Source organism: Hemitrygon akajei, unplaced genomic scaffold (assembly GCF_048418815.1).
Source record: "Hemitrygon akajei unplaced genomic scaffold, sHemAka1.3 Scf000076, whole genome shotgun sequence".
Classification (NCBI taxonomy): domain Eukaryota; kingdom Metazoa; phylum Chordata; class Chondrichthyes; order Myliobatiformes; family Dasyatidae; genus Hemitrygon; species Hemitrygon akajei.
The window spans coordinates 2,800,345-2,817,503 of record NW_027331962.1 but is presented as its reverse complement, the minus strand read 5'-3'; the positions used below and the strand labels follow the sequence as shown (position 1 = coordinate 2,817,503).

Genomic DNA, 17,159 nt, shown 5'->3' with positions numbered 1-17,159 from the left:
GTTCTTTTAATTCAGTTCCGACTCATTGCACAGTACCCAATCCTGAGCAGCCGACGTCTTACCGATATCTATCTCCACAGCATCTCCACGAACCCTTCTCACAGTCTATGACGTCATGGATAGGCCTGAAGGGTTAGAATTCCAAATTACCGTCTCTGAGTGGGCGGAGAATGAAGGATGAAATGACGTGTCTCAGGTCCAGTGTCTTCATCTCAAACCTTATGTCCATCAAGTGGAATTATTGTTTAATGTTTACTTATTATGGAATAATAAATGTTTGATCTCATTTTCAGATACGGAGCGGAATCCATAAATTTCCGGATTATATTCCTGAGCTGTGCAGTAACCGATCACCTCTGTTTTAACAGAACCTGTTTCCAATGTCACTGTAACATCTAACGCCACCATGCTGATTGAGTACAGCGACACCGTCAGACTAACCTGCTCCGCAACAGGCACGGACGTCTCTTCCCTGTGGCTTGAGGAGAACAGCGTGATCATTCCCGGTGGCAGGTTTGAGCTGAGTGCCGATCACAGCACACTCACTGTTTCTGGAGTGCTCCGGACAGACGGAAATTTCACCTGTAGAGCAGGCAACCTGATAAACAACCTCACAAGCGACCCGTTCTGTCTCGATGTCAACTGTAAGTGTCCCGAGTCTCCGGTAGTTACACACAATATTACAAGTCCTGCTGGATACGGGGTTCCGAGTGAGTGGGATTATATTAGTGAACGGTACCCTAGAAATAAACCACTATAGGCGAGCACCCAAGTAACTGAGCAGTTGATTTGGAGACGGATCCGGGCCTCTCTCGGGCGCTGGTGAATTCAAATTGAAATTTTGAACTTCCAACCTCGAATCGGAGTCGAATTATGGCGACGATGTCGCCCCCACAGAGTCGGTTCACTTCTGGACTTCAGGTGTAAGAATTGTGCCGGACAAACTGGTCTGTCCTGCATGTCTCTTCACACAGAGCAATGCGTTTTGAGCTTTTCCAGTCACCACAGTTCAAAGGCAATTGTGATGTACCTGAGATTTGGGTGGGGTGGACATCTCGTAAGCACAAAGCAGGACTTGCAATATCATTCGAATAGACTGGCCGAGGTGCATTGATATCGCGTCTGCCTTTTGGACTCCACGGAGTTCTGACTATCACTTCAACTCTATCCATTCAAATCAAATTTATCTCTTCAGAATTCTAATTTTGCTTTGATTCTGTGTCAACGCAATGGAATCTGACCCGTGTTTGGAACAGTGAGTGCAAATGAGTGTTTTTTTTTCGGACAAATGGTTTGAAATGGACCATTGAAATTCCAGTGCTGTCTAAGGCCGTTTAGAAACTTTGATGATAATTCCATTCCCCGGAAGCGAGGGACGGCTCTGAGCTGAAACCGCCCGCAGTCCCGCTAATCCTCGGACAAATGCCCACAGCTACGAATAGGCGGGGACACATTGCTTCTGTGCACCTTTTGTCCTTTATAGACAACAGACAATAGACAATAATTCCAGCGTGTACAAACCCAGTCTCTCTAACCTCTCTGCGTAAGACAGTCCGGACATCCCAGGATTTACGGCCCCGCTAACCCTCTGACAAATGTCGACAGCTACGAGTAGGCGGGGACACATTGCTTCTGTGCACCTGTTGATGCGGGAGGTTATAGCTTTTAGATCGGGATAAACATCACATTGTGCAGTGGTGTTCCGGCGACTGTCTTCACAGATAGAGACTGAACAGAGAATATTGAAGCTGAAAATGGGCCCGACCATAAAAGCTGTCATTGGTGAGTTCCTCTGTTTCCACACAAGGTCAGTGACGTCACAGTATGGTGTAAGCCCCAGGTGACATTCTGCCCGATCCCTGATCACATTAGTTATTGCATCCACACTCCAAGCTGCCTTACCGCGGAGAGACGCTGGGTACATTGTTCTGGAAAGGTTTCCCTAATTCTTTCCCACAAACCACACACCTAGAAAAGTTACAAAACGATCCGCTCTCCTGTGCTATTTACCGCTTCCAGACGAATGCACTCGCCGGTGTGCAGGAGACTTCCACTGGTGATGGGCTTTTCCTCCTCTCTCGCTAAGAAACTCTGCTGCGCTTCCTGTGTGATTTGTTGCAATCCGTTTTGTGCGTTTGTTTTAGACGGACCGGATCGTCCACATATCATCACTGAGCCGGACTCCCCTTTTCACGTTGCCGGAAGCACCATACGGTTAACATGTTTCACAAAGTCCCGCCCAAATGCAGAATTGAATTGGCAACTGAACGGTGCCCACCTACAAAGTGGGCAGGAGGTCATCCTCGACAACATCACTGTGAGCCACACGGGAAAGTATACTTGTGAGGCCTATAACAGGGTTACAAAAAGGAACAATGCCTCAACCACGGAAATCATTGTGTTCGGTAGGTCGTCCGTTCCTCCCTTTGTTGAGGTCCTATAATTAATGGCGTTGGTGCAGCCGGGCCCGTGTAATCCAACTAAATAACTGAACCCGATTAGAATACTGGCTAACAATATCAATCCACAACGTTGCATATTGATGAATAAGAGTATTGATTAAGATGGAAAGCGGAATTGTTTTCACTTGCGGATTAAATGACAAATGTTCACCTGCTGCAGTTAAGACCGTAAGGCCGTAAGGCTCAGGAAGAATTAGAATCGGAATTGATTTGAATTGCGGATAGAATTGCAAATGGTTAATTGCTGCAGTTAAGACTATAGGGCTATACAGCATAGGAAAGAAAATTAGACCATTTGGCCAATGGAATCTGCTCCGCCATTTCATCATGGCTGATCTAATATTCCTCTCAGTCCCAATCACAGCCGATTCCGCATATTCCTTCATATCCTGACCAATCGAGAATCCATCATCCTCGGCTTTAAACTTACATAACGATACGCCCTCTACAGCTGCCTATGGAACATAATTCCCAGATTCGCCACGTTCTATCGAAATGGATTCACTTCCGCCTTGGTTCTGAAAGGATACCACTCTATTCAGTGTCCCTGGCAGTGTTGTTTTTCAATTAAATCTGGCCAACCCCTCTCTGGTGCGTTTCTAATACCTTTTCACCCACTGTAACACTGGTGCATCCGACTTCAGCTTCTCCTTCTCACATTTCAGGATGAATTCGATCATATTATGAGATCACTCACCCCGACGCTCTTTGTTCTTTTAATTCAGTTCCGACTCATTGCACAGTACCCAATCCTGAGCAGCCGACGTCTTACCGATATCTGTCTCCACAGCATCTCCACGAACCCTTCTCACAGTCTGGTTCCCATCCCCCGTAACTCCAGTTTAGACCCTACCGAGCAGCAACAATAAACCTTCCCGCAAGGACATTCATGCCTCTCCAGTTCAGGAGCAAACCGTCCCTCCGGTCCCGCTCCCAACTTCCCTGGAAGAGAGACCAGTGATCATCATTGGCATGTCCTCCATCTTACGCTAACTCCTTAACCACGTATTAAGTACGAAATCTTGCTGGTTCTGACCTCAACACCACATCGCATGAATAGCTTATTTTCACCAGCTCTGCGGAACAATTAAACTGCAGCCAAGTGCATTTCTGTTTTATTCAGCTTTGATAGGTAATGTACATTCTTGGTGCAGGAAAAAATAGTATTGGGTAACCTCTGGAGGGGGAATATATTTCTCACAGTCCCCTTGGGTAACGGCAGTAAAACTTTAAACTCAGTGCCGGTGTTTAGTTAATCTGGAATCTGAACTGATATCGAAACACATAGGGATAACAGCGAGGACTGGCGACGATATTGAGTTGGCGGCATCCAAATATTATGTGCACGTTGTAGATGAAAGCAAGGGCATTTTAATTATATTTACAGAGCCAGTGACCGGGGTTGCCGTGGTGACCAATAATTCCACTCCCCTGGAAAACCTCGATACCATCGCACTGAGTTGTGACGCGTCGGGCACTGTTCAGACACGGACATGGTTCAAGGATGACCAACCCATCCAGGAAAACGGCAGAATATTTACATCTCCCGACAGGGCGAAACTGACGATAATCAGTGTGAACAGAAACGACGCAGGGACGTACAAGTGCATCGCCAGCAACTCTTTCAGCAGTGGCTCTGGAGAGACCGACGTGCAGGTTTACTGTAAGTACACAGTCAGTCAACGCCGTTCATTTGTATCAGATATTGCACTTACCAACATTTACTCTCATCGTTTCAATGAACAGAGAAGGTCATAATATCCCAGATCCACCAGGATTTTACTCTAATCAACACTTCTTTCATTTTATAAATGGACCAGAGAAGGTCAGAATTGTACCGGAGCGTCCAGTTGTGTCCAATATTGTGTAAAACCTGACATTAACTTGCTTTGCTCTGTCAGTCCCCTGGGGTATATATGCATGGTACAACGGGGACAATCTCCTGCAGACAGGGTAGGGACTCACCCTTGTGTCAGTGAGCTCCGTTAACGGTGGAACTTATACATGTCGGGTTACTAACGGTGTAACCAATAGGAATAGTTATCTCACTGCACAAGGTGGGTGAATGTGTCTCTCATTCGTCCATGTAAACCCGATGATCAAAGATCCAAACCATTTCCCTCTCACGCTCTCCTCACGCCCTACGTTCACTCCCCCTTCTAAATGGCCTACCAGAATGAAGTAATAATTGATATAAATTGATGCAGAGTCGAGGCCAGGGCCCACGACGTTGCGGAACTTGGATCAACAATCGTTTCTAAAAAAAAAAGATATGTTCCTGCAATGTAAAATTTATGTTTGCTTCCTGTGTTAGCAACAAAAACAGATGACAATATTACCCTCACCACTGGCGCGATCGTGGGCATTGCACTTGGTTTACTTGGCATGGGCCTGATCGGCGGAGTCAGTGGATGGTTGATCGCGAGGAAAACTGGCCGGTAAACACATTTTTCTTGGAATGTCGCTTCTACCTTTAATTATTGTTGCAGAATTTCGGCAGGATCGACTTTAGCTGGGATCAGGGGCCCTTCTGTGGACAGAATCGGCATTCCGCCTTCACGGCGAAGTTGTTTGTCTGAAATATGTTTGCGTTCATCAATATTTGTGTGAACAGCATTAGATGTCAAAAAAGCCAAAGCAATTTTCTCCACTTAACCCATTATGGTCACTGCCGTTGAGATCCAGAAGGACTGGAATCGGGCATCCGATATCCGGAACAGTATCAAGCAATAACCAGAGAGAATCAAATTGAATTGTCAGTGCAGGAAAGTAACCTCCTGACGAATTCACGTTTCGACCTTTGTTTCTGTTTGTTCAGGGTCAAGAATTCACCGCCACCCCAATATGAGACGAGCAGCAATTTCGGAAGAAATAGTGAGTGAACTCCGTTTCAACTGTTCTATTACTGAGCCCTTGGAAATATAATTATTTGATTGAAATATGGGAGTTCATAGTGCACGGAAGCTGGAAGTTTTTAACCTCGCGAATGGTCACGAATTATGCGACCTTTGCCGCTGAGTTTTCCATTTAAATAAGGTGATATTTTCTGCTCAAGATTACATTATCAACGGAGGAATGGAATACAACTTAATTTCTCTTCATATTGATCAATATCGGCCCTGGCTTCCTGGCTCTGGCGATTGGTGGGACGGAAATGGATTCAACAGTGGCTAGATGGGAGATGCCAGAGAGTAGTGGTGGATAATTGTTTATCGGGATGGAGGCCGGTGACTAGCGGGGTGCCTCAGGGATCTGTTTTGGGCCCAATGTTGTTTGTAATATACATAAATGATCTGGATGATGGGGTGGTAAATTGGATTAGTAAGTATGCCGATGATACTAAGGTAGGAGGTGTTGTGGATAATGAGGTGGGTTTTCAAAGCTTGCAGGGAGATTTATGCCGGTTAGAAGAATGGGCTGAACGTTGGCAGATGGAGTTTAATGCTGAGAAGTGTGAGGTTCTACATTTTGGCAGGAATAATCCAAATAGAACATACAGGGTAAATGGTAGGGCATTGAGGAATGCAGTGGAACAGAGAGATCTAGGAATAACAGTGCATAGTTCCCTGAAGGTGGAGTCTCATGTAGATAGGGTGGTGAAGAAAGCTTTTGGAACGCTGGCCTTTATAAATCAGAGCATTGAGTACAGAAGTTGGGATGTAATGTTAAAATTGTACAAGGCATTGGTAAGGCCAAATTTGGAATATTGTGTACAGTTCTGGTCACCGAATTATAGGAAAGATACCAATAAATTAGAGAGAGTGCAGAGACGATTTACTAGGATGTTACCTGGGTTTCAGCACTTAAGTTACAGAGAAAGGTTGAACAAGTTAGGTCTCTATTCATTGGAGCGTAGAAGGTTGAGGGGGGATTTGATCGAGGTATTTAAAATGTTGAGAGGGATAGATAGAGTTGACGTGAATAGGCTGTTTCCATTGAGAGTAGGGGAGATTCAAACGAGAGGACATGATTTGAGAGTTAGGGGGCAAAAGTTTAAGGGAAACACGAGGAGGTATTTCGTTACTCAGAGAGTGATAGCTGTGTGGAATGAGCTTCCTGTAGAAGTAGTAGAGGCCAGTTCAGTTGTGACATTTAAGGTAAAATTGGATAGGTATATGGACAGGAAAGGAGTGGAGGGTTATGGGCTGAGTGCGGGTAGGTGGGTCTAGGTGAGATTAAGAGTTCGGCACGGACTAGGAGGGCCGGAATGGCCTGTTTCCGTGCTGTAATTGTTGTATGGTTATATGGAAGCTCATGCTGTTAATGGAGCTTTGTTTTTGGCCGGATGGACGTCGGCTGTGTTCAACAACGGCTCCTGATGCTCTTCACCGCTGTGACATATCTGTTTTCCCCCACAGGCACCTTGGATACAAACACCGTGAACGCATCGCCAAGCTATGTGAATTTCCCGAGGATTGAACAGGTAAGGATGGTCATGATTTCAGCCATTGGTTTGCAAAGGGAAGGTGGGAACATAAGTAATGTGACCGGTAGAGTCCATTGGGCTATTCTGCTCTCATTGGGCATTTAATATGATCCTGGATGATCGATCCCAGATCTCATGTTCAGTTAATTGATTAACAGCACATCATATTCCGCAAAGTAGACCCAAACCTGATGAGCTTATCCCACAGGTATTTTTGTTCAGTTCCCTCTTCTTCTGTTGTCCACTCTGGCCTCTTATCTCTTCTCCTCACTTGCCCATCAACTCTCCCTGGTGCCCCTCCTTCTTCCCTTTTTCCTGTGGCACACTCGCCTCTGCAATCGGATTACTTTTTCTTCAGCCTTTCCCGTTCCCACTCATCCGGCCTCACCTATCAGCTCCCAGCCTGCCCTCCTCCCCCTCCCCACCATTTTGTTCAGGCGTCTTCCTGCCCCCTTCCCAGACTAGTGGAAGGGTCTCGGCACAAAATGTAAACGGATCAGAAAATTCTATTAATACAGCGCGACTCACTGAATCCCTCCAGCATTTTGTGCGTGTTACGCTGGGCTTCCAGCACCTGCAGAATTTTCCACAGAATTCCCCAGAATCCGTAATTCCTGTACAATGCAAAATCATACCTCCTCTTTCATGAAAGAGTCTTTTATAATGTCCGGTCAATGTGAGTAACGGCGGAGACTCCACAATCACACACAGGGTGAAGCCAGGGTCAGGTTTGTACATTTCTGTCTGTGATCAACAGTGATCTCTGTGAGCGTTTAACAGAAATAGCATCTTTCGGTAAACAGCCTGAGGCCACGGGTCCACATCCCCAATCGGCCACGTACACGTTCTCATTCACATGTATCTCTCAAGGTGAATGGTTCTGAATCCGCCTAGTGAACGTTCTGATCCAGGCAAATCTCTCAGCAGGAATGGTTTTGAAGGCGAATTCCTCCTCAAGTAAAATTCATCATGCTCCTGTGTGACTGAATATTGACGAATGATTGAGTGACATTCGGAAGCATTCCTGATGTCAGAGACATTATATGTATTGCACTCACACTGACACAGAAACACGCGGTGCATCGAACGGTGAACGATACCAATTAGATACAAGCAGCAACGAATGTGAACATTGATACCCTCGGGGCTTATCTGTGCAGAGTCAGAAAACAATTACTGTTCACTTGTTTAAAGTCACGATAAAAAAATCTCCTTTTTCTCTTCGCAGGGCGCAAATAACAATGTACAGGGTGAACGCCACACTTACATGGTAAGAGGAATATTTGCGTCAATCTCTTTTTGAAGTAACTGTTTCCACTTCATTGAGTAAGAAACAGACCCTGAAGTGAGACATCCGATAGTCTGCACTGTCGAGCACAGCAGTAATATGTCAGTGTCAGGACCCGAAAGTGATTGCAGTCACTATAATAAGGGGAAGATTCATGGGAAGCTGAAAGGGAAGAAGGTGGAACAGTCACCGGGACTAAATGGGCGAGATGATCTACACCTCAGGATTCCGAAATGGGCCGCTGAAGATGTCGTGGATGAATTAGCACTGATATTCAAAGTTTCACGTTGTTGTTGAACTGTTCTGGGGGGACTGGAAAGTTTCAAATATCAGTCTGCTCCTCATGAAGAAAGGGGCTCCAATAACAGGGTGGCGTTAGATTACACGATGAACGAATCGGTTTCCGACACTTGGAGGCAGGAGACAAAGCGGGTCGCAGGCAGCAATGTTTGCCCCTGCGAAAATCTTGCCTGGCAATGCTGTTGGAATTCTTGGAGGAAATAACATGCGCAATCGGCAACAAAGAGTCCGAGGGTGCTGTGCGCCTGGACTTTCAGAAGGCCTTTAACAAGTTAACGCACATCGGGCCAATGAACGTAAGAGCGCGTGGTGTTACTTGGCGGAAAACATCATGCACAGAGGTTTCGCCGACTGGGAGGAAGGAAAGAGTCGGACTGAATGGGACATGTTTCCAATGGGCTGCCGATGACCAGTGCTATTCTGTGGGAGTCGGTGCTCGGCCGCCACTTTCCACGTTTGCAGTCAATAATCTTGACAACGAAGTGGCCAGGACTGGGGACGATACAAAGATAGTTGTTGGCAGTGTGCAGGACTCAGGAAGCAGCGGGTCAGCCGAAGGTGTTGGAACAATGAGGGGAACAGACAAACAAAGTCAAGTAAAATCTAGTATATGGAGGAATTGGTTTGTGCACTTTGACAGGAACAGTGAAGCGGTGGTCTATTTTCCAAAAGAGATCGAATTTATAAATCGGACGTGTAAATCGACTTTGGTGTTGTAGTGCAGGATTCCTGAATGTTTATCTTTTATGTTGAATTAGTGGTAAGGAAGGAAGGAAATTGCAATGTTATGATTGATTTTGGCAGGTACGGAGCACAAAAATGAAACGATGGGATACGCAGGATTTTAAAGTCATTTTAAATGCATAACTAGCATAGCGTATGTGGAAGGAGGGGAAACATATAGAGATTAAAGAGGAAGAGTTGCTTGCTGCCTTACAGCGAATAAAGATAGATAAATCCTCCGGGCCTGACATTTTACTTGAGAGAGACTAGTGTGGAAATTACAGGGGCCCTGGCAGAAATATTTAAAATGGCCTTAGCCTCCGTCGCATGTCGCAGGAGCGGAGGGTAGCTCATGTTGTTCCGTTGTTCAAAAAAGGCTCCAAAAGTAAACCAGGTAATTGCAGGCCGGTGAGCCTGATATCGGCATTAGGTAAATTATTGGAAGGTGTTCTGAGAGATCGGATATACAAGTATTTGGACCGCCAAGGGCTGATTAAGGATAGTCAGCATGGCTTTGCGCGTTGTAGATCGTGTTTAACGAATCCCGTAGAGTTTTCCGAGGAGGTTACCAAGAAAGTAGATGAAGGAAAGCCTGTGGATGTTGTATACATGGACTCTAGTAAGGCCTTTGACAAGGTCCCACATGGGAGGTTAGCTCAGAAGGTTCAGATACTAGGCATCCATGGAGAGGTTGCAAACTGGATTCGAAATTGGCTGTGTGGGAGAAGACAGAGAGTGGTAGTGGATGATTGCTTCTCAGAATGGAGGCCTGTGACTAATGGTGGGCCTCAGGGATCTGTGCTGGGACCATTGTTATTTGTTGTTTATATCAATGATCTAGATGATAGTGTGATAAATTGGATCAGCAAGTTTGCTGATGACACTAAGATTGGAGGCGTTGTGGACAGCGAGGAAGGCTTTCAAAGCTTGCAGAGGGATCTGGAGCAACTGGAAAAATGGGCCAGAAGATGGCAGATGGAATTTAATGTAGATATGTGTGAGGAGTTACATTTTGGAAGGAAAAATCAAAGTAGTGACACAGTAAATGGTAGGGCGCTGAAGAGAGCGGAGGAAAAAAGGGATCTGGGAGTTCAGATACTTAATTCCCTGAAAGTGGCGTCTCAGGGTTGTAAAGAAGGCTTTTGGCATCCTGGCATTCATAAATCAAAGTATTGAGCATAGGAGTTGGGATGTTATGGGGATGTTGGATAAGACATTGGTGAAGCCAAATTTGGAATATTGTGCGGGGTTCTGGTCACCTAACTATAGGAAGGATATCAGTAAGATTCAAAGAGTGCAGAGATTTACCAGGATGTTGCTGAGTCTTCCGGAGATGAGTTACAGGGAAAGATTGAACCGGTTAGGACTTCATTCCTTGGAGCATAGAAGAATGAGGGGAGATTTGATAGTTTACGAAATTCTGAGGGGTATAGGCAGAGTAAATCTGAATAAGCTCTTTCCACTTAGATTAGGACAGATAAATACGAGAGGACATGTCTTTAGGGTGAAAGGGGAAAGGCTTTTGGGGGAACATTAGGGGGAACATCTTCACTCAGAGAGCGGTGGGAGTGTGGAACGAGCTGCCATCTGACGTGGTAAATGCGGGCTCACTCAAGTGTTAAGAATAAATGGACAGGTACATGGATTGGAGAGATCTGGAGGGTTATGGACTGGGTGCAGGTCACTGGGACTAGCGGAATAAAGTTTCGGCACAGACTGGAAGGGCCGAATGACCTGTTTTCCGTGTTCTTTGGTTCTATGGTTCTTGTCAGACCCCATTCTGAGAATTTTAAAAAGTTTTGAAGCCCTCATCTGAGAAAGGCCGGGACGTCTTGGAGACGGTCCAGAGGAAATAAACGAGATTGATCTCAGGAGTGAGAGCGTAAACGGATGAAGAGCGTTTAATGACTCTGAGTCCTCTACCCACTGTCGTTTGGGAGAGTGACTTCTGTGACACATCCCTGTACACAGTGGACGTGGAGAAAATATCTCTAATCGTAGGAGTACCTCAGACCAAAGAGCACAGTTTGAGAGTATAGTGAACTCCCTTTGGAACGGAGAGATAAGGAGGCATATCATTAGTCAGAGCGTGGCTTATCTGTGCTATTTATTGTGGAGGCCAAAGTCCTGAGTAATGAATCGTTGATAGCGCCGAATGTTACACAGTGAAGGCGGGTGAATGGGGATGAGGGTGAAAGTAAATCAGTCATGATGGAATGGCGGAGCGGGATCCATGTCGGGATTGCCTAAATCTTCTCCTGACTCTTATGGACGTCTGGTGCCTCCTGCAATATCTAATAACTGTGTGTCTCAGTAAATTCTCTTTCCATCATGGCCCGGCTGTTCCGCGGTTTAATTCAGGGCCAGTTTGTTAAATACAGGCAGGTCCTTCCCAATATTCTCCCAGTTCCCTTCTACCACGTCCAGATTTTGACAATATATTCTTTTGCTAATCATGATGATTTCCTCACGTTTACAGACACTTAATCTGGGCGATCGATCTGCTTACAGTGATCTGAAGAGGTAGGTGAACAGAATATTGGGCTGTCGATGTAAACTGTTACCTGCAAAAGAAACATATCCATTACGTTCAAGACTATGAGTCGTGGAGGGTCATGATTGTTCCCGTGTACACGTCGCATTTTGATGACGTAACAGCGCTGGGCGAGAGTCAGGCGGCGATGGGAAGCGATATATTCATAACCAAAAGAACAGTTTTCGTGCGGAGGAGGGGTGGGGTGGGTGATATGAAACATGTAAATTGTATGAAAAGTTGCTTTGTCACGATGATTGACACGGACTGAGAAAACACCACTCGTATTTCTCCTCCCCAACAGTAGCTCCCTCTGGTTGCCTGCGTAGTCAACATGGACTGTGTACTGTCTCCGCAGGTGACGTCACTGGTGATGGTCGGAACGTGGATAGACACATCAGAAAGACAACCGTCGAGGATGTTCTCTGAAAACATCTCTGACTACTTCTTTGCCATTTTAATCAATGTCTCCGTTAGATGTCCTCTGCGCGTCACAGTTTGACGACGGAGACATCCCTGAATATTTTGACTCATTTGTATCCTAGTTCTCTCACCTCAATCCGGACTTCTACATCCCAGACTTGGCATCGTCACTCTGCCACAAGCATCTGCCCTCACAACATCGTGGTGCGATGTAATCTCTATAAACTCTCAAACAGCATCATCGACAGGAGCTTCCCAGGAGCTTCCAGGAGCTTCCCAGGAGTTTCCAGGAGCTTCCCATGAGCAAAGAATAGGTTTCTGTTGCAAGGGCGTGGCTGCGGACGAACGCCGGTGCCGGACACAGGCGCGGAGACGGAGTCGGGAGGCGTTAGCATCGCAGCGAGCGTGGAGTGGGTATCCAGGAGAGTCTTTCCGCGGAGACAATGATGACGTAGATCAGCCGGGAGACGAGCACGGGCGGGAGAAGTGCTATTCCCGCGATATAGAAATACATATTCGGCGTTAGCGTTTGGTAAATAAATAGAAAATCAACCTTGTTTATTTGTTCTTCATTTTCAATCAATGAGTACTGTAGAGAAAAATAAGCATTGTAGCGCTGAGTAGGCTACGGTCAATTATGGATAACTCTGAACATCCTCTACATAGCACCATCCAGAGACAGAGAAGCAGTTTCAGCGACAGGTTGCTATCGATGCAATGCTCCTCAGACAGGATGAAGAGCTCAATACTCCCCAATGCCATTAGGCTTTACAATTCAACCGCCAGGAATTAAGAACTTTTTTTTTTAAAGCTATTAATAATGTTTTTTGAGATAGTGATTTAGATGCATATCATATTTTTACTGAGTTAAGTATTGTATGTAATTAGTTTTGCTACAACAAGTGTATGGGACATTGGAAAAAAGGTTGAATTTCCCCATGGGGACGAATAAAGTATCTATCTATCTATCTATCTATCTATCTATCTATCTATCTATCTATCTATCTATCTATCTATCTATCTATCTATCTAAACAATACACAAAAAATTATCAAATCCTGGCTTAGAGCATTCACGTGAGTAGAACATTTATATCCCGATGACGTGCTTCAGGCGTCTGAAATATTTGCAAAATGTCAGAATCGATAGGTGATTGAAAATGAAAACACGGGGATGTCTCGTGGGATTGCAGAAGGCGAATTCTTTGACTGTGGAGCACGCTCCTTTTCAGTTCAGTTATTCAGATTAATTCAAAGCGACTGGTGCATCGACGTGTACAGTGGGCTTTGATAAAATCACCCCTGCTCCGATTGCTTCTCCGTTCGTTCTCTATTCATGTCATAAGGTGGGCGCTGGGAGCGGAGCCAAATGCAAGACACATACACTGAAGTACTAGGAACTGAACTGGACTAGAGTTCGGGACGGGACAAGACACATACACTGAAGTACTAGGAACTGAACTGGACTAGAGTTCGGGACGGGACAAGACACAGACACTGAAGTACTAGGAACTGAACTGGACTGGAGTTAGGGACGGGACAGGACACAGAGTAGGAATTGAGACAGGAACACAGACTTTGGCTGGGAAAGCGGGACCAAGACAAGGAACTGGGAATCAGGAGCCTGGGGTTGGACTCCGAGACAGAGACTGGACAAGGAGCGAGAACTTGGGTCTTGTCTCGAACTCGGACCCCGGAACTAGGCGAGGACTGACATGGCTACAGGACTGGATATGACTTGGGTCCGTCGAGGCTTGGCTACTGGACTAGGCGAGGCTTGGGGTACTTGAGACTTGGCTGCAGGGCAAGACACGGAACTCTTGCACAGGGAGATGCACATGGACAGAGCAAGAACCCGAAGCTTTGACTCGATCTTGGGATACCCGACCACGGAGCCTTGGTCACGAGAAAGCAGGACCACAGAGCCTTGGTCTAGAGAGACCAGGAACACGGAGACTTGGTCTTGATAGAGACTGGAACACAGAGCCTTGGTCTAGAGAGACCAGGACCATTGAGCCCAGGTCTAGAGAGACCAGGAACACTGAGCCTTGGTCTAGAGAGACCAGGACCACAGAGCCTTGGTCTAGAGAGACCAGGAACACGGAGACTTGGTCTTGAGAGACCGGGAACACGGGGCCTTGGTCTAGAGAGACCAGGAACACGGACCCTTGGTCTAGAGAGACCAGGAACACGGAGCCTTGGTCCTGAGAGACCAGGACCACAGAGCCTTGGTCTAGAGAGACCAGGAACACGGAGACTTGGTCTTGATAGAGACTGGAACACAGAGCCTTGGTCTAGAGAGACCAGGACCATTGAGCCCAGGTCTAGAGAGACCGGGAACACTGAGCCTTGGTCTAGAGAGACCAGGAACACTGAGCCTTGGTCTAGAGAGACCAGGAACACTGAGCCTTGGTCTAGAGTGACCAGGAACACAGAGCCTTGGTCTAGAGAGACCAGGACCATTGAGCCCAGGTCTAGAGAGACCAGGAACACTGAGCCTTGGTCTAGAGAGACCAGGAACACTGAGACTTGGTCTGGAGAGACCAGGAACACTGAGCCTTGGTCTAGAGAGACCAGGAACATAGAGCCTTGGTCTAGAGAGACCAGGAACACTGAGCCTAGGTCTAGAGAGACCAGGAACACAGAGCCTTGGTCTAGAGAGACCAGGACCACTGAGCCTTGGTCTAGAGAGACCAGGAACACGGTGCCTTGGTCTAGAGAGACCAGGACCATTGAGCCCAGGTCTAGAGAGATCAGGAACACAGAGCCTTGGTCTAGAGAGACCAGGAACACAGAGTCTTGGTCTAGAGAGACCAGAAACACTGAGCCTTGGTCTAGAGAGACCAGGAACACGGAGCCTTGGTCTAGAGAGACCAGAAACACTGGACCTTGGTCTAGAGAGACCAGGAACACTGAGCCTTGGTCTAGAGAGACCAGGAACACTGAGCCTTGGTCTAGAGAGATCAGGAACACTGAGCCTTGGTCTTAATAGAGACTGGAACACAGGGACATGGAACACAGATCCGGGACCCCTCCTTAGGAACAGGACTTGGCGCCGGGGCTCTACACAAAGTCAGGACCCCTCCTAGGGAGCAACAACTAGGGCGTGAAAACAGAGACTGTTCCCAACACAAGGTATCTGCAAATGGCCGGACCAACCTGGCGAAGACGTGGACACAGAGACAGTTCCTCACCTAGACACAGCAAGGCTCCGTTCTTGCTCCGGTGGTAGAACTTGACAGCGATACAGGCGAGTACGCAGGCGAGGCTTCAGGAGGAAGGTGAAGGGAAGAGAACCGTTCAGCAAATGGAGCCGAATCCAGGAGCTGTTTATGCAGCCCGCTGAAAATGAGAACCAGGTGCCTCAATTCGAGCACCAAACAGAACAAGTAAAACCTGGAATAAGGAACGATGGGCCGGACTGTGAAACGGAATGCGGACTTCACGGACCCGACCATGACATTACCTCACCCCCACCCCCCAGCCCCCAGCCCCCATGGGAGCCACCTGTCGACCTAAAAATTTTCCCCAAGCTTTTGACGACACGGACAATTGGGGGGACATTCAACAGGAGAGAACCCGGGATGGTGAGAGCAACACGACAGCGTCTGTGTCGCTGGGCCTATGCTTTGCTGGACTGTTCTGTCATAAGGTGGGCGCTGGGAGCGGATCCAAATGCAAGACACAGACTCTGAAGTACTCGGAACTGGACTGGACTAAGGTTAGCGACGGGAAAGGACACAGACTAGGAACTGGAACAGGAACACAGACTTGGGCTAGGACTTTGGATAGGAAAGCGGGACCAGGACAAGGAACTGGGAACTAGGAGCCTGGGCTTGGACTCCGTGCCAGAGACTGGATAAGCACCTAGAACCTGGGTCTTGACTCGGGTTCGGACCCCGGAATTAGGCGAGGAAATGACATGGCTACAAGGACTGGATGTGGCTTGGGTCCTTTGAGGCTTGGCTGCAGGACTGGGCGAGGCTTGCGTTCTTCGGGTCTTGGCTGCAGGACCAGACATGGAACTCCTGCACAGGACGATGCACACGGACAGGGCAAGAACCTGAAGCCTTGAGTCGATCTGGGGACACCTGAACACAGAGCCTGGGTCTTGAGAGAGCAGGAACACGGAGCCTTACCCTAGAGAGAACAGGAAACGAGAGCCTTGGTCCAGAGAGAACAGGAACACAGAGCCGGGACCCCTCCTTAGGAACAGGACTTGGCGCCGGGGCTCTACACAGAGTCAGGACCCCTCCGTGGGAGCCGGACGTAGGGCCGGGACTCGTAGACAGAACACAGAATGACTGTTCCCGACACAAGGTAGCGGCTTGGCTCTGGATCTAGAGAAGGATTGGACAGAGTGACGGTTCCCAACACAAGGCAGCGGCAACGGCCGGACCTACCTAGGAAAGACCTGGACACAGAGACAGTTGGAAACAATGATAGACAGTTCCTTATCTAGACAGAGCAAGGCTCCGGTCTTGCTCCGGCGGCAGAACTTGACAGCGATACAGGCGAGGACGCAGGCGAGGCTTCTGGCAAAGGCTTCAGGCAAGGCTTCAGGAGGAAGGTGAAGGGAAGGGAAGCGAACAGTCCAGCAAAAGAAGCTGAATCCAGGAGCTATTTATGCAGCCGGACCAAAATGCGAATCAGGTGCCTCAATCAGAGCACCCAGCAGAACAAGGGAAAACCGGAAAACCTGGAATAAGGAGTAATGGACCGGACCCTGAACCGGAATGCGGATTTAACGGACCGGACCATGACTATTCATGCAACCTGATCAATTGAGTATGTGCTGCATTGACCATAAGACAAAGGAGCAGAAGACGGCCATTCTTCCCATAGAGTCTGCTCCGCCAATTCATCATGTACTGATCCATTCTCCCATTTAGTCCCACTCCCCCTCCTTCTCACCATAACCTTTGATGCCCTGGCTGCTCAGGTACCTATCAATCTCTGCCTTAAATACACCCAATGACCTGGCCTCCACTGCCGCCCGTGGCAA

The 17,159-nt window shown here is 47.4% G+C and overlaps 1 protein-coding gene across 1 annotated transcript; it reads left to right on the top strand.

The window, feature by feature from the left end:
- Window positions 1-406: 406 nt before the first annotated feature.
- On the top strand, window positions 407-12,631 carry LOC140722385 (cell adhesion molecule CEACAM1-like). Its single transcript, XM_073037137.1, has 9 exons — window positions 407-644; window positions 2,145-2,405; window positions 3,850-4,125; window positions 4,777-4,900; window positions 5,281-5,336; window positions 6,821-6,885; window positions 8,117-8,158; window positions 11,679-11,722; window positions 12,091-12,631. The coding sequence occupies exons 1-9, from the start codon at window positions 407-409 to the stop codon at window positions 12,092-12,094; spliced, it is 1,110 nt and encodes a 369-aa protein (XP_072893238.1). The 3' UTR covers window positions 12,095-12,631.
- The last annotated feature ends 4,528 nt before the right edge of the window (window positions 12,632-17,159 follow it).